The 26,723-nt window shown below is 38.0% G+C and overlaps 1 protein-coding gene across 1 annotated transcript; it reads right to left on the reverse strand.

The window, feature by feature from the left end:
- Positions 1-1,304: 1,304 nt before the first annotated feature.
- On the reverse strand, positions 1,305-26,225 carry RAB14 (RAB14, member RAS oncogene family). The gene is made up of 8 exons (XM_036855033.1): positions 25,945-26,225; positions 16,654-16,712; positions 15,498-15,551; positions 13,814-13,991; positions 8,485-8,551; positions 4,985-5,072; positions 4,601-4,631; positions 1,305-3,602 (listed from the first exon to the last, which is right to left on the reverse strand). Exons 2-8 carry the CDS (start codon positions 16,703-16,705, stop codon positions 3,425-3,427), a joined length of 648 nt encoding a protein of 215 aa, XP_036710928.1. The 5' UTR covers positions 16,706-16,712; positions 25,945-26,225; the 3' UTR covers positions 1,305-3,424.
- Between the last annotated feature and the right edge of the window lie 498 nt (positions 26,226-26,723).

Here is a 26,723-nt window from a genome sequence, read left to right on the forward strand (position 1 = left end):
AGAGCTGGACCATTAAGATATAGAGATATGGGATAGGGACTTCGCTGGTGGTCCAGTGGTTAAGACTCCACGCTTCCACTGCAGGGGGTCGCACAGGTCTGATCCCTGGTGGGGGAACTAAGATCCCTCATGCCACGTGGCACGGCCAAAAGAAAAAAAAAGATACGGTATAAATACGATTAAAGACAATGAAAATGGCATAAAATTTATTAACACACGTTAAGTTCTAGAAAACATCTACTTCCAAAATAAAACTGATTTGGTAGTCATATTGTTTCATTTTCACAAGTCTTCGCAAAATGCTTAAAATCCTGGCATATCCACAATTACTGAAATCCTTCAAGGACGCAGTTTCCTGGTCTGTCCATGTGCTGAATGAGGGTAAAATATTATTTTCTTCCTAAACTGCCACATGAACCCTCTCTATATTCGCACATGAACAGGAATCATTTGGTCTTCTATTAAGGGGAGTGAATTGAGCCACACATTTTTAAGAAAAGAGAACACTTACTTAAAACATGTGTGGGCAAAAAAGTTCCCAAAACTATAGTCTTCTGGAATTAGAGGTGAGGTAATTAATGTGTAAAGCCAAACAAACACCCAGTTCCAAGACATCTTTCCAAAGAAACTTTACTACCTCTAACTAGTATTATGAAAACACCACCAACGCCCCCCCCCGCCAAAAAAAAAAAAAATCAAAGTTACTGCATCAAACACTTTATTGTCCGTGAAAAATACTTGAACATCATACTGGAATGTCTAACGCATAGAGTACTGAGCACCAATTACTAATCAGGAGGGCCTCATAGGTGCAAGGGCAACAAGTAACCCAGAAAAGCAGGTGACCACACAAGTAGTAAGCTCTCCATGGATTAAAAATTAAAAGAATTTCACATTCTCTCCAAAGTGTACTTGCCCAGTGTCTGGCACACAGATATTACAATATGACAATTTGCTTCTCTATTTTTGAGCACCCAAGTTTATTATAGGGGATTTCACATGCAAATAACAGAATTTGGCCCCAAGTACAGTCAAGGGAGAACACTATCAGCCACCAAATGTGCTGATCTCACACTGAAAAAGGTTGAAAAGCACAGCAAGTGTGATCTGAACACAAGGATAAGACTGTAGCTCAATTACTGGGTGATGTGGATTGATACGCTACTTATGTAGACTTCTCTTTTTAAACAAAAAAGGACAATTCTGCAATAAAAACTGGCAACTTATGCCAAATAACTGTTTGCCTGAAGAAAATATGAAATCCTGTTATAATTCAGAAAATAATGCAAACAATTTTAATTTAATCTAGATACAGGTACTTTATTTACAAATATTTAGATTAATAGCATTTTGTTACATCAAATGAAGAGTACAGCAGTCTGAATAACTCCTGTCACAAAAACAATTAAGACCCACTGTAACTAACTTTGGGAAATCAGGGTATTGCACCTAAACAAGCCGCAGTCTTTAGTTTGTGATTGCTACCTTACATCCCAATGGGTGGTTTGTTTGTTTTGTTTTTGTAAATATATACACACACCAGCAGGTCATGGTCCCTGGGCAAGTCCCTTGTGATGCAACAGTGTAAGCAAAATGGATCACTGTTAAGCCTTTAACAGAATACACTGATCTACTCCAGGTATCTTGTTTTTTAAAAAGTTAAACAAAGACAGAAAGGTGAGTCCACAAATTAACCAAATCCTATTTTCTGCACATTCCAGTTTTGGCTTTTATTTAACACTGACTATACAATACTCTGGTACTACCACATGTTTACAACCCAGAAAGCTGTATTTTTTACGTTAGTGTCTGTAAGTAGGGATTTAAAATGTGTATTTTAAACACAACAGTTGAGCGGAGAGTGAGTTGTATATAATGTACTGAGGTTTACCTATCCTACTTCAAATAACTTCTCAATTCCCACCCTGAACCATAAACTCAATTAGAAATCAATCAACAGAAGAACTTGGTAAAACGTAAGTTTGTTTTCTAAAGAAATAAAAGATTGTTTCCCTTGCAATACAGTATTCTGTCAGTGGCCAAACCACCTAGTGCAAAGTAATAACTTACTTTGTATCAGCACAAATATTGGAACACCGTTAGAAACACTTTCCCCTTTACAAAACAGTTTATGCCAACATGACATAAAATAGCCCCTCATACTAAGAACACAAGGGATATCTTAGATTATTTCACTGTAGTGTTAAAAATGCACAATTTAAAATCCCTTAACAGCAGACCTGCAGTTCTGGCTGTCTGGTTCAGAATCTCACCATTCCAAGAAGATACAGGTATAAAAGCTTAAAATGTGCAATAATAAACCCAGCCTTTTTTCTTTTTCTATACAGTAAGGCAAGAAATGCAGCCTGTAATGCAAAACGTTTACAAAAAGAGAAAAGCAGGTTAGCACATTATTGATTGCACAAGAACAGTTAAGAAAATCAGCAGGTAAGCCACAGTGCAAAGATGGAACAGAATCTACTAGTGTTAATCCTCTCACGCCAGGAGCTCCTTCCAGCATAATGTCCCCAAACACTGCCAGCACCAAAGGGTGGAGCCAGTATATCCTGTGAACTGCAGTTGTGTCTATTTCCTTATGTGAAATGGAAGGGAGTAACATAGTCACATATAGGTCATACTGTACAAACTGGTATTTTATACTGTTCCAAAGCCAGTAATCAATTTATTTTCTTCATTAAAATAATATACACAGAATGTATTGTTAGTTCGGTTCCTTCAAATTTTATACATATTTACTTTCTGCTAAAGAGAAAAAGATAAAATGGTGTAAAAAAAAAAAAAAGGATAAAGCTATTAATTAAGCACAAGAGAAAAGATAAATGGATATTTTCCCTGTGCAAGGCTAAGACAGAAGCAAACCGCCTCAAGAAAAATGCCACCCACACAACAGGGAATTTATCCGACAAAAACAAAAGGCTTTAAAAGGACCCCTTCTCTATTATCAGAAGTCATTTCACAGCAATAAACTTATGGGTTATAACAGACATACCTGAACAGTTAAAAATGGGAAGAAAGGCTTAAGATATCATCAAATTAAACCGTACAATGAGACAAAGCCTTGCCAAAAAGAGGGAGGGGTAAAACTCAAGTCCAGCATCAGTGCTCAGTTTAAATCATGTATTGGTGACATACCTATCATGAGGACAATCAAGGGGGAAAAAAAGTCTAGATTTACCATGCAGAAGAGATTTATTACTCTACTTGCCTTTGATAACCTGATTACATCTAGGTGTTTAGCAGTTTAGTATTGTGTTAAACTGTTTTTACAACAGAGTTGTTTTTTCTTTTTTCTTTTTAATTAAACCCAGTAGGATGTACAGAAGACAATGAGGCAGTAAGTAAAAAGTACTGCTTCCAACAGACAGAGGTGAAAGGTCAAATGAGAGCCACAGCAAAGAGGTCACTAGCAGCCACAGCCTTCTCTCTGGGGTTGGGGTTCACTGGTTAGCCGGCCTCCCTGTGGGGCTGAAGGTTTGTGTTGTACACCAGACTCAGCAGCATTCAGATCCAAGCTTCCATCCTGAATGTTCTGATAGATTTTCTTGGCAGCCTCAAGGAAAGCATCTTCTACGTTCTCTCCCCTAAGAGGCAATCGACAACTTTATTGGCGAGCCACAGCTTTCTACGACAGATAAGACATTATACACTGACCTTTTGCTAACCTTTAGTCAACTGGCATGATGTCTTCAAGTCAGCCACTATCATCTAATAAGGGACTACCAGAAGACTGAGCTAAGAGAACAACATGGGAAAATATTTTCTGTGGAAAGCATATAAACAATACTAACAGCTCTTTCTACGAACCCTATTTGAAACTATGTGCTCTAATCATTAAAATGCTAAATATTAATATATAACAATAATTAAGACAGGCCATTATAGAGGGTATTCCAAACAGAAATGAAGTTATCTCCAAACATATGCAGAACAGTATTCCAGGATTTGTATGGTCTGATTAGCCAAGCATGAACTGCACTGTTCTTATCATGCTTAGCCATGTTCACACTTGAGTTCATCTCCCTTAGGAATAACAGTACAGATGAGGCTAAACAAAAAGGGGCTAGCTTCTCACCACTGCAAGGAATTTTTGGCTTAATAAATGAAGAACTATGACAGCAGTCCTGGGGTTCAATAATGAACATGGAATAACAATTAGAAAATGTTAATTATGCTTCTGATTATTCTTAGACATTGAATATTTCCTTAAGTCATGCTTTTTACTATAAGAAGAAGCATTAAATCAACAGGTTGACCAACCTTGAGTCCAAGATGCCAAATTCAACCTTGGTTGTAAAAGTCAAACACTTCTGAAATGTTAACACAATTTCATTTATTAACCTGGCTTACCAACAGGTATAAGCAAGGTATAATATTTTAGGGAAAGTAACAAAAAACATTATTTTGAAATGTGAAACAGGAAGCAAAGGGATGTTTGCTGACTGTTTTCCCTGCCATAAGCATTACACATTTATATATTATACATTACATGTATATACATTATACATTTTTTTATATATGGTTCTACTTTGAGAAATTTGAATATAATTAAAAATGATCTACTAATTTTAGCCATACTTACGTTTTTGCACTTGCTTCAAGGAACAATAAGCCTAAAAATAAAATTCAGACTATGAAGGATATTTCAAATTAACTTTCACAAGGACACTCTCTTCAGTAACATCTGAATAAAAGTTTCCCAACAGCTTTCAGTACTCCTTCTATAGTATTTTATGAAAGACTATATGAGTTTTTTTGAGATGGAGGGAATCTTTACATTTGTCATTAAATAACTCTACTGCCCTCAAATAGAAACACATTTTGTTATTTCCTCATTCTTAGATTTGAGCAGTTTGCATTTTTAAAAAACTGTCAAATAATCTGCATTGTCAAAATCCCACCTATCCCTAGAAATTCTCCCATGTGTGACCCAAAAAAGCCATTAAGAGTCTTAAAAGAAACCCACCATTTTCTTCAGCAAACTGTTTGGCTTCTTCATATGTAACATCTCTCTGTGCCTCCAAATCTGCTTTATTTCCTATGAGAATTATTACCTAGTTTGTGACCAAAAGAAAGACATCTTAAAACAAAAGAAACCATTTAAATCAAACATGAAAATTCTGAAATCTAAAAATCTTGAAGAAAAAACAAGTGGGTCTAAAAAGGAAACGAAATACTAGCAATTATCCATCACACAGAACTACAGAATCATGAAGGTATCAGCATGAAAAGGGATGTCAGCAATTACCTAGGCCAGGGGTTGACAAACTTTCTGTGAAGGGCAAAAGTATATATTTCAGGTTTGTGGTCGCTTTGCACATACTTCTTTGACTTTTTTTTTTTTTAAACAACCCTATAAACAAGTAAAAACCAGTCTCAGCTCTCAAGCCATTTAAAAACAAAAGTCGTGTTTTGTTTTTGTGCGCCTGAAATATATCTGGTCTAGGCCAAAGATTATGATTTATCTGAGTAAGACTACTAAGGGTCCATGGACAAGCTCCAGGGTATCTGTGAATATACTGAAATTAAGCACAAAATGCTGTAAACAAGGACATTCCCTGGAAGAGAAGGTTTGTGGCTTTCATCAGATTTTCAAAAGTTCCTGGGACCCTCAAAAAACTTTAAAACTACTGGTTCAACTTCTCAGGCTACAAGTAAGGAAATTAATACTCAAATAAGGACTTGTCAAAGGTCACTCAGTGAGTCAGTGGTAGGCGGACATTAGAAGTCAGGTAGAAAACCCAAACTGTGACCATCAAATACTGTCCTCCCCTACACTATCCCTAGGCTGGACTAAGTTTGTAGCAACTGATAACAAATGACTGTGTATCCATGATAGGGGACAATGGGGGTGGGAGGACATATATGCAGTGGGTTCAAATTCAAGACAAAATATTATACATCTATATCCACTCTGGAGTCATTTATACAAGTGGAGTTAGGCTGAAGTTAAAGGCTGCTCTGAAAAGCTCTAAGAAAAACGTGTGCAGCCTTGGGAAACAGGGCTTCGGCCTTTACTGGAATGAGCCGGGGATAAACTGTCTCTACCTATGTATTTTTTGACACCAACTGGCAACTCCCCCCACCCCCGCTTTTCCCCTTCAGAACAGATGTGGTAATCCAGATGCAGATACTTTAGAAATGGACGGTTTCAACTAAAAGAGATTTCCACCATTAACTTCTTTTCATGTGAAATTTCAGGCCCTGGCTGTCCTACTTTCAGAAAATGGTGTCCATGAACTATAACCATTCTGACCCGAATGTAAACCTTCAGCAAGTGAGCCTCCTTCAATCGGTGTGGACAAGTGCCCACTGAGGAGAGAACAGTCCACTAGTCTTCTAAAGAATAAGGCAATAACACTTAAAAAAGGAAATCAATTTTTTTAAAAAAATCAAAGTTGGTCAAGTCACGATGGCTTAGTAGTACAGGGCCATTACAACACAGGTGCTCTAAGCAAGAAATGTTTGCTTAATGGAAACACTGCCTGCTCTCCATTCCTTAAGAATTTCCAAAATGCTTCCCATCATCGTGAAAGGGGAGGCATAAAGTGGCATGCTAACAAGACAGAGGTACAAAATATACCACCAACAAAATGAGAAAGTATTTAACTTCCACACAGAAGTCAAAGGCAATGTTACAGAAACGTAACATTTGCACTGGACCTTAAGAGATTTTCTTTTCTCTAAAGATCCGGTAAGATTTTAAGAGGCATAAATGAGGCAGGAAGGACACGGCTAATTTTTTTTATTACACTCCTCTAAGGACCCTGTACAATAAGTTGTTTTCTTGCTGTTTTTAATATTTTACCAATACCTGAACATAACTATAGAACCACAAAAGCTTACAGAAGAGTAGAGGGGTCGTATATACCCTTCACCAAGCTTCCCCAATAGTAGCATCTTACATACTTACTGTACACTCTCAAAACGAGGAAAACTGACATTGGTACAATCTAGAGTCCTTACTCAGATTTCACCAGTTTTACAGGTTCTGGAGTGTGTATAGTTCTATGCAATTTTATTGCAGGTATAGATTTGTGTCATCACCATCAGGATACAGAACTGTTCCATCACTTCAAAGAAACTGCTTTGTGCTGCCCTCTTTATAGTCAACTCACACTAACACCTTTCACGCCCATCGCTAACCCGACAACCACAAATCTGTTCTCCATCTCAATAATTTTGTCTTTTTGAGAACGTTTTATATAAATGGAATCATACAGTATGTCATCTTTTGAGACTGACTTTTTTTCATTCAGCACAATGCCCGAGATCTATCTAATGTGCTGCATTTATCTACAGTTCATTCCTTTGTATGGCTGGGGAGTATTCCATAGTATGGACGTACCAGATTGTTTCACCATTTACCTGTTGATGGCCATCTAGGTTGTTTCCAGTTTTTGGTTATTGCAAATAAAGCTGCTGATGAACATTCATCTACAGATTTGTATGTATACCTACAGAGGGTTTAATGTGATAATGGAAAGTTCCAGACACAGTCCCTGGCATAACAGGCAAACCATGTTAACTGACTATCAATATAATTAAATTGCTGTTCCCTGATGAAAGCTAATCTTACCACTGATTACATATTTACTAAACCAGGCCACTACCAGGTGCTGGGGTACAAAGCTAAGTGAGACACAGGCCTTACTCTCAAAAAGCTCAGAGTCAGTCACAGATCTGTGCTTTTCCTCACTTGTTTCTGGAATACCCTCAACAGAATCTACTGAAACCTTTTTACCCCTCAAGTCCCAGCTCAAACAACACCTCCTCTGTAAAGCTGGTTTCTCCAGATGGCACTGCTCATACTGGGTCCTCACCACCACCACCAAGCACTACACCAATAACTCTATTTCTAACCCATATTCCACTCTGCTTTTCAGTATAGTTATCTGTATACCCACAGGTAATCTCCCTGCTAGACTATAACCTTTTATGGGCTAAGGACCCACATTCATTTTTGTATATTGCAGAGTCTAGCATGGTGGCTATGAAAATCTCAATAAATAAATATCTTCTCAGACTGGCTAATTTTTTAACGCGTGCAGAACTCTTTTTATTTTTAATTGAAATTTTATTGAGACTTACATGCAATTGTAAGAAATACAGAGATTCCCTAGTACATTTTGCCTAGTTTCCTCTAATGGTAACATTTTATGAAAGTAATGCAGATTAAAGTGATAGTTTAAGATTTCAGAGTCTCCACTTGACATGAGATCACCACCCCACTCATAACTCTTTTTTTTTTTTTTAACCACAAACATGAACAAAAACCAAGTATAAGACACAAAACCTGGCATAATCCATATTTGAAAAAAACGTTTTTACTTCAATTAATTTCAGAATAAAGATTCTCTCATTCTTAGTACCCAAATACAAAAAAAGCCCACTTAGCATATGGCTTTCCTTTCGGGGTCAACTTAGATCTTAAGTTTTCTGTATAATAGATGTCATTTAACTTACAGTATTTGGATTGGTGAGATTCCTTGCATCTGTCAACCAGCTGCTTAAGTGATTATATGTACTTCTTCTGCAAAAATTAAAGTTTACATTTGTGACTGCCACAAACAGATGCCATTTCAACAGAAAAAAAGGAACTTCAACAAATATTTTAAATATACACTTTAATCAACAGATCCTAAAGAAGTATTTTTGATTTGACTAGATTGTTACACTAAAGTACAACTGTGGAATGCAAACATATACTTTTCAAAAATCTAGGAAAACCTATTATTTTTAAATAAATAACTCGATAGCCAGCAACTCTGTTAATTACTTACATGTCAGGAGTAAATTTTTTACATTTAGAAGAACATCCATAAACAGACCAATAAGCAAGCAAGGAACAACTTAAAAAAACTGATGGAAAACAATTCTAAACTCATAAAAACTGGCTTTAAAAAGACATTTAAGGGCTTCCCTGGTGGCACAGTGGTTGAGAGTCTGCCTGCCAATGCAGGGGACATGGGTTCGAGCCCTGGTCTGGGAAGATCCCACATGCCGCAGAGCAACTGGGCCCGTGAGCCACAACTACTGAGCCTGCGCGTCTGGAGCCTGTTCTCCGCAACAACAGAGGCCGCAATAGTAAGAGGCCCGCGCACCGCGATGAAGAGTGGCCCCGGCTTGCCGCAACTAGAGAAAGCCCTCGCACAGAAACGAAGACCCAACACAGCAAAAATAAATAAATAATTTATTTTAAAAAAAAAAAAAAGACATTTAATACATTTGACTGGAAACTGAAGTCCCCAGGTATATCAGACAGTGAGTTTATCCTAACTCTGTACTCTTATTTACCAGCAGCTAAATCATCTGGGGATTCAGACTGACTTATTTCTCCATTTTCTCTAATCCAAGAGTTTAAAAACTCATAGGCTCCTTTGCACTAGCCAAGTAGGATCTAAGATAACAAACAAATCCAAATAATTTACAATAATATACAGAGTATATACTATTACTATTAATTAGACTTTACCAAAAAGGTCAAAATTTTTAAAAATTTTGTAGGTTAAAAATATTTCTGACTTCTACAGACTCACAGAACATTAATCTATCTTACTCATTTATCAGGTGAGGAAACAGAAGCCCATAAAGATTTTAATGATTTCAGAGCCAGATGTAGAACCCTGTACACACACTGTGTCCTTGAAGTGTTTCGAGTTCAGCCTTGTGAATATATTCCATGATCTCCAGCTGCCAGTGCTCATATAAATCTGATATTCCAAACATTTAATCCTTTCCCAGTGAGAACTGAAAAGAATTCCTTACTCAGACTCTTTTTCTGTGCTATATTACATTATACACAAATCACCACCTAAATGTCAAAAAAAAGTCACATAAAAACTTTTTTCCCAATGCTTTAAAATTTTCTAAGCAAACAATGGTCAAATATAATTCTTAAAAAGCACAAGCCTTGGGACTTCCCTGGTGGCACAGTGGTTTTAAGAATCTGCCTGCCAATGCAGGGGACACAGGTTCGAGCCCTGGTCCGGGAAGATCCCACATGCCACAGAGCAACTAAGCCCATGGGCCACAACTACTGAGCCTGCACTCTAGAGCCTGCGAGCCACAACTACTGAAGCCCACGTGCCACAACTACTGAAGCCCACACGCCTAGAGCCTGTGCTCCACAACAAGAGAAGCCACCGCAATGAGAAGCCTGCGGGCCGCAACTAAAAGTAGCCCCTGCTCGCCGCAACTAGAGAAAGCCCGCGTGCAGCAACGAACACCCAATGCAGCCAAAAATAAATAAATAAATTTTTTTTAAAAAAGCACAAGCCTTATCACTCTTTAATACTTGTAGTACTAGCATACCTTGCTTTTACCCAACACATCTATCTTGCTTTGTGCACAAAACTTTATACAACGCAAGTCCAAAAATATTTATACTGATTTAGAACAATTTTAAAATGTCAAAGCTGGCAGCAAGAGTGAATTACAAACTGCCAACACTTTGGTAAACACAAAAATCTACACATCCTTTGTAAGTAGTAAAAAGATCACATAAACTGAATTATTTACATGTACCATAGCTTCTGCTAATGCTTTTGCTAACTGTCTCATTACTAATTTAAAATTCACCAACATACTTTCAAATCTATAGATATACTATCTCTCTATATATTGACCCAAATATGCATTAACTGGTGTTACTACTGCTAAAAAAAAAAAAAAAAAGGTGCTAAAAGATCCCTAAATTTGGTGTGATGTTAGATATGATATATCAAACAATTGATATAGCCAAACAACCATGATAAACTATGATGTCAATTTAGGCAAGTACCTACCCTGTGACAATCAAGAGTTAATGCTAATGGACTTGCCTGGTGGCGCAGTGGTTAAGAATCTGCCTGCCAGTGCAGGGGACACGGGTTCGAGCCCTGGTCTGGGAAGATCCCACATGCCGCGGAGCAACTAAGCCTGTGTGCCACAACTACTGAGCCTGTGCTCTAGAGCCCATGAGCCACAACTACTGAGCCTATGTGCGGCAACTACTGAAGCCCACGCGCCTAGAGCCCGTGCTCTGCAACAAGAGAAGCCACCTCAATGAGACGCCCGCGCGCTGCAATGAAGAGTAGCCCCCGCTCGCCGCAACTAGAGAAAGCCCACATGCAGCAACGAACACCCAACGCAGCCAAAAATAAATAAATTTTAAAAAAAGTGTTAATGCTAAGAATAAAAAGTATTACTAAAGCAGAGACTTTTTAAGTTTGCAAAATGTCAATGATTAATAATAGAAAAAAAAAAAAGGGAAAAAAATCAGTGTCATGGCTGCCACATCAATGTTACTATGAAGTATCACTTTACCAAGAAAAAGTACCTGTCTAAAACCTGAAGTACTGTTTTTTTTTCAGTAACAGTTTTATTGGGATATAACAAACATACCACAAAGCTCATCCTGTTAAAGTATACAATGTAGTGGTTTTTAATATATTCACAAATTTGTGGCATGATCATCACTCTAATTCTAGAACATTTCATCACCCCTAAAAAGGAACTCTGTACCCACTAGCACTTACTCCTCATCCCCTGGCAATCTACTTTCTGTCTTTATGAATTGGCCTATTCCAGATATTTCATATAAATGGAATCATACAACATGTGACTGTGTGTATCTGGCTTCTTTCACTTAGTAAAATGTTTTCTAGGTTCATCCACTTTATCGTATGTATCAATGTTTCCTTCCTTTTAATGGCTGAATTATATTCCACTATATGGATATACCACATTTGTTTATCCATTTGTCAGATGACGGGCATTTGGGCTGTTTCCAGCAAAGTACTTTTGATGACTTGAATAGACACAAATTTTCTCAAAAGTAGTTACTATGCTTAAAAGGTATGTTTAAAAGCAAACTATATACACGTATCAAATGATCTTAAACTTATACAATCTTCTACGTTGACTGTATCTCAATAGGCTGGAATTAAAAAAAGAACACATAGAAAAAGCAAAACAAACTAAAACACTATAGATAGATACACTTAAGCACACATCACCATATTTAAATTTTATTAATAATGAATGCAGGGTTTCCCTAGTGGCACAGCGGTTAAGAATCCTCCTGCCAACACAGGGGACACATGTTCGAGCCCTGGTCCAGGAAGATCCCCCATGCACCACAACTACTGAAGCCCATGCACCTAGAGCCCATGCTCTGCAAAAAGAGAAGCCACCACGAAGAGAAGCCTGCACACCACAATGAAGAGTAGCCCCCGCTCACCACAACTAGAGAAAGCCCACGTGCAGCAACGAAGACCCAACACAACCAAAAATAAATAAATAAAATAAATTTTTAAAAATAATAATAATGAATGCAGTTTTCAATTATGCAAAGTCTTCAGGAATGCATCCCTCATAAAAGGATTTCTGTACAGATGGCCAGGTTCTTTAACAGTCTTCCCACAAAACTATTTACCAATTGTCTGGCTCTAGTGAAGAGCATTAAGGCTGTTTCACTCTGTTTTGCCCTGAGACCACCCAATTCTAGAATTTAGTAAAACTTCAAGCACTATAATTATAATCATCCACTATTTTTATTCTAAGGCAGCATTTTCCAAAGGGTGTTCCTCAGTAAAATAACCTTACAAAACACCAAATTAAACAAACTTAAAGAGTTCCTTTACACTACAGAACTTCTCAAGGTCCTATAATAGGCTAATGTGCATTGTGACTCTTCAAGAGGAAACAGTGTAAAGCATTTCCCAAAAGGAAATAACTTGAAAGTCTATCACTTGGTCCCACTCACCAATTCCTATCGCCCCAAAAAGTGAGACAAGAGTCACACTGATTTAGACTGGCACTTTGCATTAACATGAAAGGTGATCCAGTTCATTTTCTAGCTTACAGTAGATAAACAGCACAGAGTTTAATGAAGTGGCACAGTATTCCAAAGTCAAACATTTAGGATCCAGTTTTGTTAGTCTGTATCAATTGCTTTCAGTTTCCAGAAACAGAGTTGAAATAAATTTAATCTTGCTACATGAAGTATCATGAGCTACTTCAATCCATTTTAGGACAAAAAAGAATTTAAGTAAATAAACAATAAAATACTTCAGATGCAAGTATGAGAACGTTTTATAATCTACCATGGTGGGTTAGCAAAACTACTTAATTCCTTCCTTGACCTTATTTTGAAAAGGTGTGGGGACTTCCCTGGTGGCACAGTGGTTAAGAATCCGCCTGCCAATGCAGGGAACACGGATTCGATCTCTGGTCCGGGAAGACCCACATGCCGCAGAGCAACTAAGCCCGTGCGCCACAACTACTGAAGCCCACACGCCTAGAGCCCGTGCTCCGCAAGAAGAGAAGCCTCTGCAATGAGAAGCCCACGCACCGCAACGAAGAGTAGCCCCCGCTCACCGCAACTAGAGAAAGCCCGTGCGCAGCAACGAAGACCCAATGCAGCCAAAAATAACTAACTAGAGGCTGAATAGAGTAACTCCTCAAGATCTGCTTGCTTTCTACTGAAGTGAAAATATTTGGTGTAAAATATTATTTCACCTCAAATAATTCAACTGATACCGCTTTTCAGAATAGTATTCTTTCACTCGCTCTACCGGCATCTCCTGAAGTTTTTCTTCAGTCATACCCACTTTCAGAAAGGGAAATCAACAAGTTGTATCAAGTCTTACACACAGCAATTCAGAGAAAAATCCATAAAACCCAAATACGCTCATTTACAGACAAGCAATTACAAACTATAGAATGCCTAAATCAATAAAAAAAGAAACCACACTGCCTAAAATAGATTTCTTTTTTCAAGTATGAAGGTTGAAAATGATTAATCTCTTACCTAGTGATATCATACACCATAAGTGCTCCCGCAGCTCCTCTGTAGTAGCTTCGTGTGACAGCCCTAAACCTCTCCTGTCCTGCTGTATCCCAAATCTGCAGTTTGATTTTTTGGCCACTAACTTCAATTATTCTTGTACCAAATTCAACGCCAATTGTATGAGGACAGTCAGCCATAACTGTTAGGGAGGAAAAGAAATATAACATTCCAACTTGCAGAAAGCTTCAAATTAAGACCAGTGGGAAAATAATCCACTAGTAAATCAAATGACTTATTAATGCTTGTAGGCTATAAACAGACTAAAGCTTGCACTAAAAAAAAAAAAAAAAAAATTAGCAAAAACCCAGAAGTAAGGAGTCACAGAGATGTGATTGGAACAAGGGTCAGCAAACTTCTGTAAAGAACCAAATAATAGGACTTCCCTGGAAGTCCACCGGTTAAGACTCCGTGCTTCCACTGCAGGGGGTGAGGGTTCGATCCCTGGTCGGAGAAGATCCTACATGCCAGGGAAGATCCCATATGCTGTGCTGTGCGGCCAAAAAAAAAAAGAACCAAATAATAAATACTTTAAGTTCTGTATGCCAAAATATCTCTGTCACAAGGACTGCATTCTGCTGAAGCACAAGAGCAGCCATAGACAATACGTAAAATGGGCATGGTTGCATTCCAATAAAACTTTATTTCTAAAAACAGCCAGTGACTGGATTTGGCCCACAGGTTACTGTTTGCTGACCTTTGGACTAAAAGAATCTGCTAATGAAAAATAAAGATTTTAATAAACTCTTCATAATACCAACATTATACTATTTAGCCTTCTGACAATTCTTACATATAACAAATCAATCAATGGTTTTAGGACTCTTGTTTTTGGTCAAACAAATATATATCTTGTAAAATGTCATCAATATCTCAAAGAAAGTCACCATGTTTAATATATATTTATAATTATATATTGTCAAGTTATATATGTCTAATCCAATAGAACAATTTTATTAGTCCTTTCCTTATAATTAGGCCACTGAAAACCTAAACCCACTATTATTCTCTTCTACAGTACACACAGACTGCTGGACACTTCATAAAATGTTACAATAAGCCAAAAAATGCCACAGCAATGATTTCAACTACTGGAAACAATTTCAACTACATTTACCCTATCAGTTACATAAAATAAAATGCCCCCTTCCCCTACCACCCAAGATAGAGTAGTACACTTTGAATCTTAATCAACCAGTCATGAATGTAGAAAGAATTCCATCTTAAATATTTCCAATCTATTATTATTTAGTTATTAGCAAATGATATATGAGCAAATTCCCATTAAGATAATTTCTATAATGGAAAGTCAGAGAACAAGAAAAAGATTACTTAAATTTGACACTATAATATTTTTTTGTTTTTTATAGTATACGTTTTTAAAATTTAAGTTTATATCATCAAAAAAATCTAAACAAGTCAATCAAGTTATTTATGGCATAAAAAGTCAACACTCTATACATACAGGTATATTTCATTTTGTCTGCACCTATTAAAAAAAAAAAAGTCACTTCCTAAAGACAAAAGTGCATATATAGAGAAAGGTTATATTTAATTGCATAGAGTACACTGCAAATGACACTTTTTAAAAGGTAGGAAAGTGACAATAAAGAATTTACTAATGTTTTATCTTATATATTGAACTTACACTTTTTTTCTGTAAACTGATGAAGCAAGCAAGATTTTCCTACTCCCATGTCCCCTGTTTAAAAAAAAAGTTTCAAGTGGTAATTATAATTTTATACTCTTCAATGATTGCTATACCCCTTTTACCATATCACATCACAAACTTCTGGGGCACTTAAAAAAGTTTTATTTCCATAATTTATAATGAGTTCAAAAGATCCTAAAGGTCAGTTTTCACTGTGATATATAAACTGACTATTCCCAACCTTCACCAGTGACAGAATTTGGTTATGAATTATGTTAATAAATAGACACCAGCTGGCAAAAGCTTTTTAACAGAGAAACTGTTGTAATAGTATTTTTTACTTTGAACTATTTCAACTTTTTTTAATTGTTTTTTTCTCTTAACCCATGCAAAAAAGCCAGAAACTCCTAGGAGTGACCAAAAGGGCAGCATAAAACAAGTAGAAATAATAAGTTTTGGAAGCTTGATTCACTACATCCCATCTTATCTCATATTTCTTGTAGAATTCCACAAAAGAATGTACATCACATGAAAATCATAACAGAAGAGATATCATCTCTAACTGTACTAACAGCAATTTAACCTTTGATGAAGGAAGCATTACAATATAGTCACATAAGCTCAACATTAAACCAAACTGTTCTAATATGAATTAACAGAAAAATATGTATACTTTCAACTGTGCTCTTACAACTGTATCTGGATAAACAGCACTGTCTTAATTTGAGCTAAATCTCAAAACTTATTAAGAGAAAAACCACCATTATATTTTATGTATCTTACACAATTATTCTGAATCTTTATCAACTGCTGGAATCCAGGGCGCTCTGAGAGCTTTCATGATATTTCTGGAATGGATCAGCACTCCTACGAAATAAATCTCATTCCCAGTATTAACAAACTTTCAGGTAGCCCTCAAGAAAAACCAACATCACTTCAAAGGTACCCAGCTTTGTACTACAGAAGTACCCAGGGTCACAAAGCAAAAGGTACATCATTGGTGCAAAAATAAACCTTATCAAAGGAGCTTTAATTTTGCAGTGAGAAAGAAAATCCTTCACTTGTTCTGGAGTACTATATTAAGTATTAGCATATAAATATTTTGCATTTTAACCTTCTTTGGAGAACAAGAGTATAAGTTAAATAAACTTACCAATAATAATATATTTAAAGATGTAAGAGTAGTTGTATGGTGCAGTTGCCATTGTGGCACTAAAAACAAAGAAAACTGTGTTACTTCAGAAAAAAAGTATATACAAGTCACCTAAGCTGTGTATCCTTTAAAGATATATAAAATAAAGCACAGTGATTATAAACAAAATGTTGGTTACAATATCAGAGCAAAACTGCATTTCCCAAAATGATCAAATGCACAAATTCATTTAGATGAACACTGCTTTAACATTCTTATGTATTATGCCCAGAAATATAAGAACATATATAAAAACAATTCCAATATTTTACTTTAGGAAATACCCAATAAGAAATGCTACTCTGAGAAATTTCAAACAAGAAAATCTTTATAAATTTAAGTTAAATAGTATCATCATTATAAATAGTCCTCCTCCCCTATTAAGGTCCCCATCCCTGTTAACTGATCAAGTGAATACTGATGACCTATTTGTTTGGAACTCTTTGATTTTACAGTAGAATGTTATAAAAAGTAACCACCAACTTATAAACACAAAATAACCTTTTTACTCTACCTGAAATTATCAATTAGCACAGCATCCAAAGAAAGAGTAATATTATTTCTAAACCAAATAAGTCAGAATTAGAACCACATGAAACTGTTGTTCTTATAGATTAAAAAAAAAAAGTCAATTATTGACAATTTCACATAGCTCAACCTAATATAGGATTTGAAGATTAACAATATACCAAATGCCTGCTATATATTATTCTAAGAGCTAAGAGAAATAATGGAATATTGTGGTTGTAAAATTTGAAAGTTTATTTATTAGAAGATATTCTTAAAGATCACAGCCCATTTCTTACCATCAGAGAAGACTTACCCTAAAGAATTCTAATTTCTCTTCTACGTTTAGTAACTTAAAAAAAACCTCTCCAATTTATTCAAATAAATGCCTTGAATGTGTCAGACACTGTGCTAGGTGCTAGAGAAATAAGAGGTGAATTCTAATACTGGTAATAACTTACAATAAATTTTATTCCCCAATAAAACTGAAAGAAAAAAATTTATTCTCAAAGCAGTTTTCAGGGAATTCCCTGGTGGTCCAGTGGTTAGGACTGCACGCTTTCACTGCCAAGGGTAGGGATTCGATCCCTGGTTGGGGAACTAAGATCCCACAAGCCACACGGTGTAGCCAAAAAGCAATTTTCAGCTTAAGATAAAAATTCTTTATAAATATGAAGGTTTAACCCTATTTTTAAAAAAATTTATTTCCAGTATTTTTTTAATCTGGATTTTACTGTTTGGGCTAACTGTCGCATACACAAGCCAGACATTTAATATGATTGGGGGAACTCATTTACTGAAATTAACACCTTACTGTATGTCATATTTCAAATAAAATTTCTAAGTAACTAATAAAATTTAACCTGTAGAAAAAGTACATATTTAGAATAAGTGAATTATTGCTACCAGGGAAGAGGAAGTTGTCAATTACAGTAAATTATTAGATAACCATTTCACACAATATAGTCTTCCCACTGAGCTGTATGAACTACATTCAACAAAAGTGGGACATGATGTAACACATTTATAATCAGTCACATCACAGAAAACGCCCTTAACCAGTTCTTTCAGGAAAGAGTTTCTAGTTAAAGTAACTCTGATTCTGAACATACTAATTTGATTCCCTTTTTCCAGGAACAAGAATGATCTTGGTCCTGAGGCTCAAACTGGTCTGTATTTATTTACTACATTCTCTAAACCAGATCCTAAAGATAAGGAAAAAAATAATCTCTCACAATAAAAATGATATTTAAAGGTTATTAATTTCTTCTTGGGTTGCATTTCTCTCAGGTTCTTCTCATCTAATTCATTTTTAACTCCTCTTTTAACTTCTTTTTCCCCATTCAAACTTGGGGGAAGGTAATTAGTCACCTTTAAATTACTGTTACTCTCAAGCTCTCCCTCTTCTGATTTTCCTATTTCTTTTTTCTCTTCTAACTGAACGTTGTAGCTGTACATACTTTGCTTCCCTTCATTTTATTGTTAAAACTATGGCCTCTAACAATCCCAGTTTCTACTTGAAATGCTCTAAAGGCTAATCATGAAATAATAAACCAATTCTAGTTGTACTAATTTGTGTACTTGCTAATTATCACACAAGCATTAATTAATTAAATATCTACTGAGATGACTAATTTTGAATTTTTTAAAAATTTCCAAGCATTAATTAGTATAAACCATTTCCAAATAGAAGAGAATGATCTCTATTTCAGACTCAATACCCGCACCCTGTCTCCACCTCACTACACAACTTTCTGGTCAAGTTTCTTAAAAATTACAATAAAAACCCTAAAAGCAGAGTTAAAGGAGAACTACTCAAACGTACTAATTTCAGTAGATAGGAAAGCAAAAATATCTAGCACTGTAGCCACTAACACAACAAGTCCTCTTTTTATTATTCTAAGGTAAGATACTACTTAGGTTTAAATAGACTCCCATAGTTTATTGATAGCGTTCACTCAAAACTACATATTTGCAGCAGAACCATGTTCAAGTGGCACCTTTTAACTATTAACTATGCTTAATACTGCTTTAACTAAGGATTCCTCAACCTAATTTCTTGAACATGAAACATACCAATGTTAAGGTGAGGAATATATATATATATATATTTTTTTTTTGAGGAATATATTTTTAACTAGCTTTGGAAGGGAGAAAAAAGTTTTTCCCCTATTACTTAAGTGTGCTTCTGCTTTACTTACTTTGAGAACTCAAAAAGTGAGAAAAAAAAATGTCGAACTGGGAGAGCAAGAAATGTTGGTCTAGTTCAAACACTCTGAAAACATGAGTCCACTCAACACTGTAATATCCACTAATTTTAAAATCTTGGTAACATCCCGTAATTTGTGCACAGCAAATGTGTGACTGGTGTGATTAAAATGCACCTTCTTACATGTTTTACAAAAATCATTTGAATAAAATTCACATATAAATAAGATCTCCTTTAACACCTTTTTCTTAAAGACAAGAAGCAGACAACAAGTCATTAAATATGTGATGAACAATTTGTAAACTAATAACAAACACAATTGTCGTAGTTACCATTTATTGGGCACTTAACATATGCCAGGCAATGTGCTGAATACTTTACATGCTATTTCATTTAATCCTCACTACTACCGTTATATAAAACGGTGACTATTATCCTCATTTCACAGGTAAGACTCAACAGGTAAGTAATATGCCCACGTCACAGAGCTAAGTGGTCAAGTCTATACTGAACCTACAACTGTTCTGACTACAGAGAACCCTCTCTTAATCACTGTATTATTTGGCCTCCTCCACAGTGGAGATGCACCATAAAACCCTACAGCGGTACTTTGGGACACAAATCTTTCTCAGTTCACTCACTTGGTTCTAACTTAATATTCTGAATAAGCGTTATTAAATAACTACATTCAGAGGATGCACTATGATCAGGATTTGTAGATATGGATAAATGATAATACTAGTAACAACGATTCATATTATATCTACTTACAAAAAAGTTTCTGAAGGGAACTAACATTTGTTGAGAGTAAACCATGTGAGGATGTGCACTACTTTTCCCTATACTGTCTTGTATAATTCTTACTCGTCTTACAACTCTGCAGAATCATTACCATTATGTCCACGTAAAAACTGAAGGAATTGAGGTTTGGGGAAATTCACTGATTTGGTTGGTTTACAAAGTTAGCAAATAGCAGAGTTGGAACCTGAACCCAAACCTGACTCCAAAGAACATGATTTTCTCTATCTAAAGTAGCTCATTAAAAACATATATATGTAGGCTGATAAAATAAAAGCAAAAAATCAAAACCAGAGAAAGATGGAGATTAATTAATACTCAAAGTTAAGGTAATAGTTTTACTATCAGTCCATGTAAAATTTAGTCCTAAACTTCCTGGTTGTCAAGAAGAATGTTTACTAAATGCATATTAAACACTAATAATTGTTCTGTAGCCCCATTTAAATATTAACTTTGCCTAATGATGCTGTAACAAAGGATTTCTCAACCTCATCTTGTGAACATGAAACATATACCACTGTTAAGGTGAGAAATATATTTTAAATGGGGTATACTATTGAATGAAACTCTGCAGCATGCTTTTTTTCACTTAACAATATCATGGATCTATTTCCAGGCCAATACATATAGATCTAAATAGTTACTAAATGCACATTAAACACTAATCATTATTGGGCCAAAATAGTATCACATAGTCTCCATATACTGAATCAGACACCTTACCAAATAAAACTATACATATAAATGACTAGTTTTGAAATGTGCAGATACAGATGTGAAGGTAGGCACTTTCATATACTCTGCTTGTGGGAATCTGAAGTGCCACAGTATTTTGGGGAAGTAATCAGTATATTTTAATATCTTAAAAACAACCCAAATCACCCTTTGGCCAAGAAACCCACTTAGAAGTAGTCTACAGGGCTTCCCTCTTGGTGCAGTGGTTAAGAATGTGCCTGCCAATGCAAGGGAAACAGGTTCGAGCCCTGGCCCAGGAAGATCCCACATTCCGCGGAGCAACAAAGCCCGTGCGCCACAACTACTGAGCCTGAGCTCTAGAGCCTGCAGGCCACAGCTACTGAGCCCACATAACACAACTACTGAAACTTGCTCGCCTAGAGTCCGTGCTCCACAACAAGAGAAGCCACGACAATGAGAAGCCCGCGCGCTGCAACAAAGAGTAGCCCACGCACTGCAACAAAGAGTAGCCCCCGCTCACCGCAACTAGAGAAAGCCCGTGCACAGCAACGAAGACCCAACACAGTCAAAAATAAAAATAAATAAATTTATTTTTAAAAAAGTAGTAGTCTACAGAAACAAAAGCATCAGTCCATAATTTACAAATGCAAGTGCATTTAATGCAGCATTTTCACAGCAAAAAACTGGAAACAATCTACACGCTCGTCAACAGGGAAATGACTAAAGTACATCTGTACTATGAAATAATATAAATCTAGTTTAAAAACCATTTAGATATAAGTGTTAACCTGGAAATATATCCATGATTTTAAGTGAAAAAGAGCATGCTGCAGAGTTTTATGAGATAGCATATTCCATTTTTAAACACATACACACTCAATCCTATATGCATATACTATGGAAGGATACATACCAAGTTGTGAAAAATTAATACACAGGTTGAGAGAGAAAAAAGGGGAAAATTATTAACTTTCTTTATATATCCCTGTGAGGACACTATAAGCACGTACTATATTCGTTAGTAATATTCTAAAATATTAAAAGTAGAGAAAAAAAGACATATATTTTTTAAGCATTTTTATATATAATTCTAATACAAAACAAGAACAAACAAACAAAAAATCCCAGTCATAATACTTCCAACATTACTTCCACATTTACCAATAATATGGGGAACATATGAAGTGACTCGTGATTAGACTCAAAAAACAAACATAAGGAGAATTCCCTGGCAGTCCAGTGGTTAGGACTCTGTGTTTTCACAGCCGAGGGCCCAGGTTCAATCCCTAGTTGGGGTACTAAGATCCCACAAGCCCCGGGGCGCAGACAAAAAAAAAAAAAAAAAAAAACCAAACACACAAACAAAAAACACCCCAATAATGGAGGGTATTTTTTCATTTTCTTATGGTTTGACTCCTTGCTGTGTTAACTTATGCGCTTGCCTGACTAATCCTTTCACAACTGTTACACAGCTATTTTATTCCACTCTTTAGAACATAAGATGTTACTGTGTAATTTTTACATAACTGATTCAAGACAACACAGGAAAAAAGCAACCTCCTAAATAAAAATATTCCAGGTGATTTAAATTCTTATCCTTATTGTTAAAGTGGTTTTTTTTTTAACATGAAAAACAGTTAAAAACACCTGAGCCAGGATAAACTGTGTTTGTGATTCCAATATAAAAATATTTTTAAATTATCTACTAAGCACAAAGCCTTATGCTAGGCTTTGACAATACAGTAATTTTATATATATATATATGGTTCCCCCCCTTCACGGAACTCCAGAAGAGAAGCATTTTGGTGTGCTTACAAGCCCACTAAAGTGGAATGCTACTTAATTTGTCACTTAAGTGGACACAAAACTTTGGGAATTAATCTACTAAACTAATCAAAATGTATGCTCAATTTCCTTTCCTCAACACTAATGCAACCTCTGAAAATAACCCGCTCATTTCTGAGACGCACTTTAAAAATCACCTCACTTTTGACAAGATATTTAAAGTCACACTTTTATATGAATTAATAATGCGATAAGAAAAAAATGGATTTATCTATGTATCACGAGAAAGACAAAATTTTCCACCTAATTATGACAGCATGCTGTGAATAGGAAATAAAGTACTCTACTATTGTACCTCTGTCCACAGAAGGAAAGTACTTAGGAGGAAAACAAAACAAAACTAAAACCCTGCACTTACTGTTAGAGTTAAAAGGATTAGCAATAAGTGAAAAATTTACTGATGAAATGATGTCTGAGATTTCTTTCAAAATAATTTGGTAGATGGAAAAGAATCTAAAAAAGAGTGGATATATGTATATGTATAAATGATTCACTTCGCTGTACAGAGGAAACTAACACAACACTGTAAAGCAACTATACCCCAATAAAAATCAAAACAACAACAAAAAATAATCTGGTGGACACGTACAGGTGTATATAGATGAAAGGAGACTGATCACTGATGACACTGGCTGTATGAAGGCTCAATATACTACTCTACTTCGTATATGTTTAAAATTGTCTAGGGCTTCCCTGGTGGCGCAGTGGTTGAGAATCTGCCTGCCAATGCAGGGGACACGGGTTCGAGCCCTGGTCTGGGAAGATCCCACATGCCGCGGAGCGGCTGGGCCCGTGAGCCACAACTACTGAGCCTGAGCGTCTGGAGCCTGTGCTCCGCAACAAGAGAGGCCGCGATAGTGAGAGGCCCGTGCACCGCGATGAGGAGTGGTCCCCGCTCGCCGCAACTGGAGAAAGCCCTTGCACAGAAACGAAGACCCAACACAGCCAAAAATAAAAATAATAAATAAATAATAAATAAAAAAATTTAAAAAAAAAATTGTCTAGAAAAACTAGTTTCTGAAAATAACAGTATCTTTGATACCTCTATATGTGCACTGCTGACTGCCGGCATGCCCAGCATTTTTAATCACATAAAAATGTTTCAAGCTTTTTTAAAAAAATGAAACATCTCTCAATAGCCCTAGTTTTAAAATATCTTATTTGTCTTAACCCAAAGTTTCCTGTAATTGTACAATATCTTACTGAGATTATGCGAAGATATTTAACACTGATAATAATCAGTTGTAAAAACACTCCACATTCTGTTGCATAGTTGAAATATGCAACAACTATAAAGTGTAACCTGAAATATAAAAAAAAAAATCTTTTTAAAATGTAGCTTTAATTCCAAGGAATTTTTTAGGTTATTAATATCTAAAGGTTTTACTTCTTTACAATAACTGCCATTTACTGAGTGCCTATTATATGCCAGCTACTTTATAAGCAATCTCTAATTCTAAAAACTAACTCATTTTACAGATAAGGAAACCAGCTCAGAGAGGAGATATACCCATGGTCATATACTACCAAAGGGAAAGCTAAGATTAAGGCCCGGGTCTAACTCTACAGCTCTCTAAAGCCATGCTCCTCTCAATCAACAAATATTAAACAGCACTACACGCCTGGCACTGTTAGAGACAACGGGGCACTTACCATATTCCAAGCAATGTGCTAAGGGTTTTAAACCCCATTTAATCTTCACAACAACTCTAAATTGTAGGTACAGTTATCCCGTGAATAGACAAGGACACTTAGTCTGAGAAGTTAAGTAACTTGTTTAAGGTCACTTAACTAGGAAGTGGCAGTACTGGCGTGGGAACCCTCCCAAGTCCTAAACACTACATGTCTCAAAGGCATGACCAAGTAAATGGGTGTAGGCAGAAATGTGAAGAAACGTTTGGGGAAGTCTTGAGCGGTGGGCGAGTGGGAGCTGGGTTATTGCAAGGTCAAATTTGTCCTCGAAAACCACCCCTAAATAAAAGGCAGGTCTGACAGTAATGAAACCGAGCGGTAAACTTTGCAAGAGTCCAAATCTGGACTCTGACACTTGCTGTGGGACCACCAGGAAAGCACTTGCTCTCTGCGAACCCCAGTTTCTCCTTCAAATATAAAATGGAAATCTTGCCATCTCTCCTCTGGGGTGGTGAGAATGAGGACTGGCAGTGTAGTGGCCGACACGACGGACTCTGGGTTCTAAAGGAGTAATCAGCTGTTACCCAAATGCAAACATAGGAAAAAAGGAATTAAGCTGTAGCTACGTTTTAAATGGTCCTGTCTGTAACCCTGTCCTAACCTGAGTTTGCCTGTACCATCATTAACCAGCCACATCACACCTTCAAGCCTCAGTTCCCTCACTTGGGAGATGGAGACACTCTACTTACCCCCCAGGGCCACGTGAAACAAGATAAAGCTGTGGGAAGACACCTAAATCCGTGTCTGGCACACGGTAAAGTGCAAACCACCGAAACACGCTTCTTCCTCCTTCTTTTCTTAAATTCTAGAAAGGCCAAAACTTTTTGTCTTCGTTATTTCTAGATGCTACCTAGCATCGGGGTCTTAGAGGATGTCACAGACCTTACAGGGCTTCACCCAAACCAGAACCTCGCCGGCAAGGACACCCAGACCCCTGCCCAGCCCGAGTCCAGGAGAGCCTACCCACATCGACAAGGACGCCGGAGACGATCCAAGAGGCCGGCGGGGCTGCGGGCTCCTGCCTTTTGTGCTCGGGGCCGGACGCGGCCTATGGGCCGGGGAACGCCACGTCCGGGGCTCGTGAGCTGCAGAGCGGCGCGGCCCGCGTGGACAAACCCGGCGGGGGAGGTCTGCGGCCGCCGAGAGCGGCGGCAAGAAGACGGGGCCCGCGGGAGGTGCGAGTCGGCCCAGGCCGGCTGAGGAGGCGGGGAAGGCGAGGCCGAACACACCCTTGCCCACGCCGCGCCTCGGAGCCCTCGACTGGGCGGGGAGGACCGGAGCTTCGGCGGGCGCCGCGTGGGGACACCCTCGCCCCCGCACGGACTCCTGTCAGGCCCCGCGCCGCGGAGCCCACCGCCGACCCCGGGCTCGCCGCGGCCTGACACGGCCCGCCCTGCGACGCCCCTCGCCCGCGCCCCGGGCCCGCCGTCGTCCCCACCCCCGGCCCGGGGAGAGCCCGGCGAGGAAGCCCCGGCCCCCCGGACACTGCGGAAGGCCTGGGTTACCTGGGGGGTTGCTGGTGGCTGGGCAGCTTTCCGGGAGTGAGGGGGGCGTCAGGACGAGGAAGAGGAGGGCGGGCGCAGCAGGAGAGGGGCGGGGGCGGTCGGCCGAGGCGCCGGCAAGCAGCGGGCAGGCCGAGAAGCTGCAGACGCGTTGGCGGCAGTGGCGGTGGCAGCGGCGACGCTCCTGCGGCTCCCTCAGGGTCTTCCTCGGGCACGTCCAAGATGGCGGCGCTCCCTGCACAGGGTTTCCTGTCACCCTCGCAATGGGCCGGACCACAAAAGAAGGGGGGAGGAGGATGCGCACGCAGCTGGAGGAGCCCGGAAGAGTGTGACCGTGGCCCGGCCTGCTGGCCACGCCCCTTCCTCAGTCCTCCCCTCTGGACTCGTCGCGACGCCGCCGAACCCGCCCCTCTGGTCCTCGCGCCCGAAGGGGCGGAGGAAAGCGCTTATGCGCAAGCGCAGTCGCTTGTCTTCCCCTCCTGGGGGAAGTTAGTGCGCAGGTTGCCGTAGGACTTGCTGAGGTACGTCTGGGTCCTGCAGCGCTAGGGTTGTAACTATGGGGACTTTTTACTATTTTTAATGCTAGCAGCTACCACTTACTGGAGGCTTACCTTACACCGACCACTGTGCTAAGCACACATTTACTGAATTCATTCAACATGTATGTGTTAAGCGATTCGTACCTAACGGTGAACACGGAACCTAGGTCCCTGTCCAATAGCCTCAGGAGGTACATATCTCCATTTTATTGATGGTGAAACTGAGGCTCAGATTGATCAAGT

Source organism: Balaenoptera musculus, chromosome 6 (assembly GCF_009873245.2).
Source record: "Balaenoptera musculus isolate JJ_BM4_2016_0621 chromosome 6, mBalMus1.pri.v3, whole genome shotgun sequence".
Classification (NCBI taxonomy): Eukaryota; Metazoa; Chordata; class Mammalia; order Artiodactyla; family Balaenopteridae; genus Balaenoptera; species Balaenoptera musculus.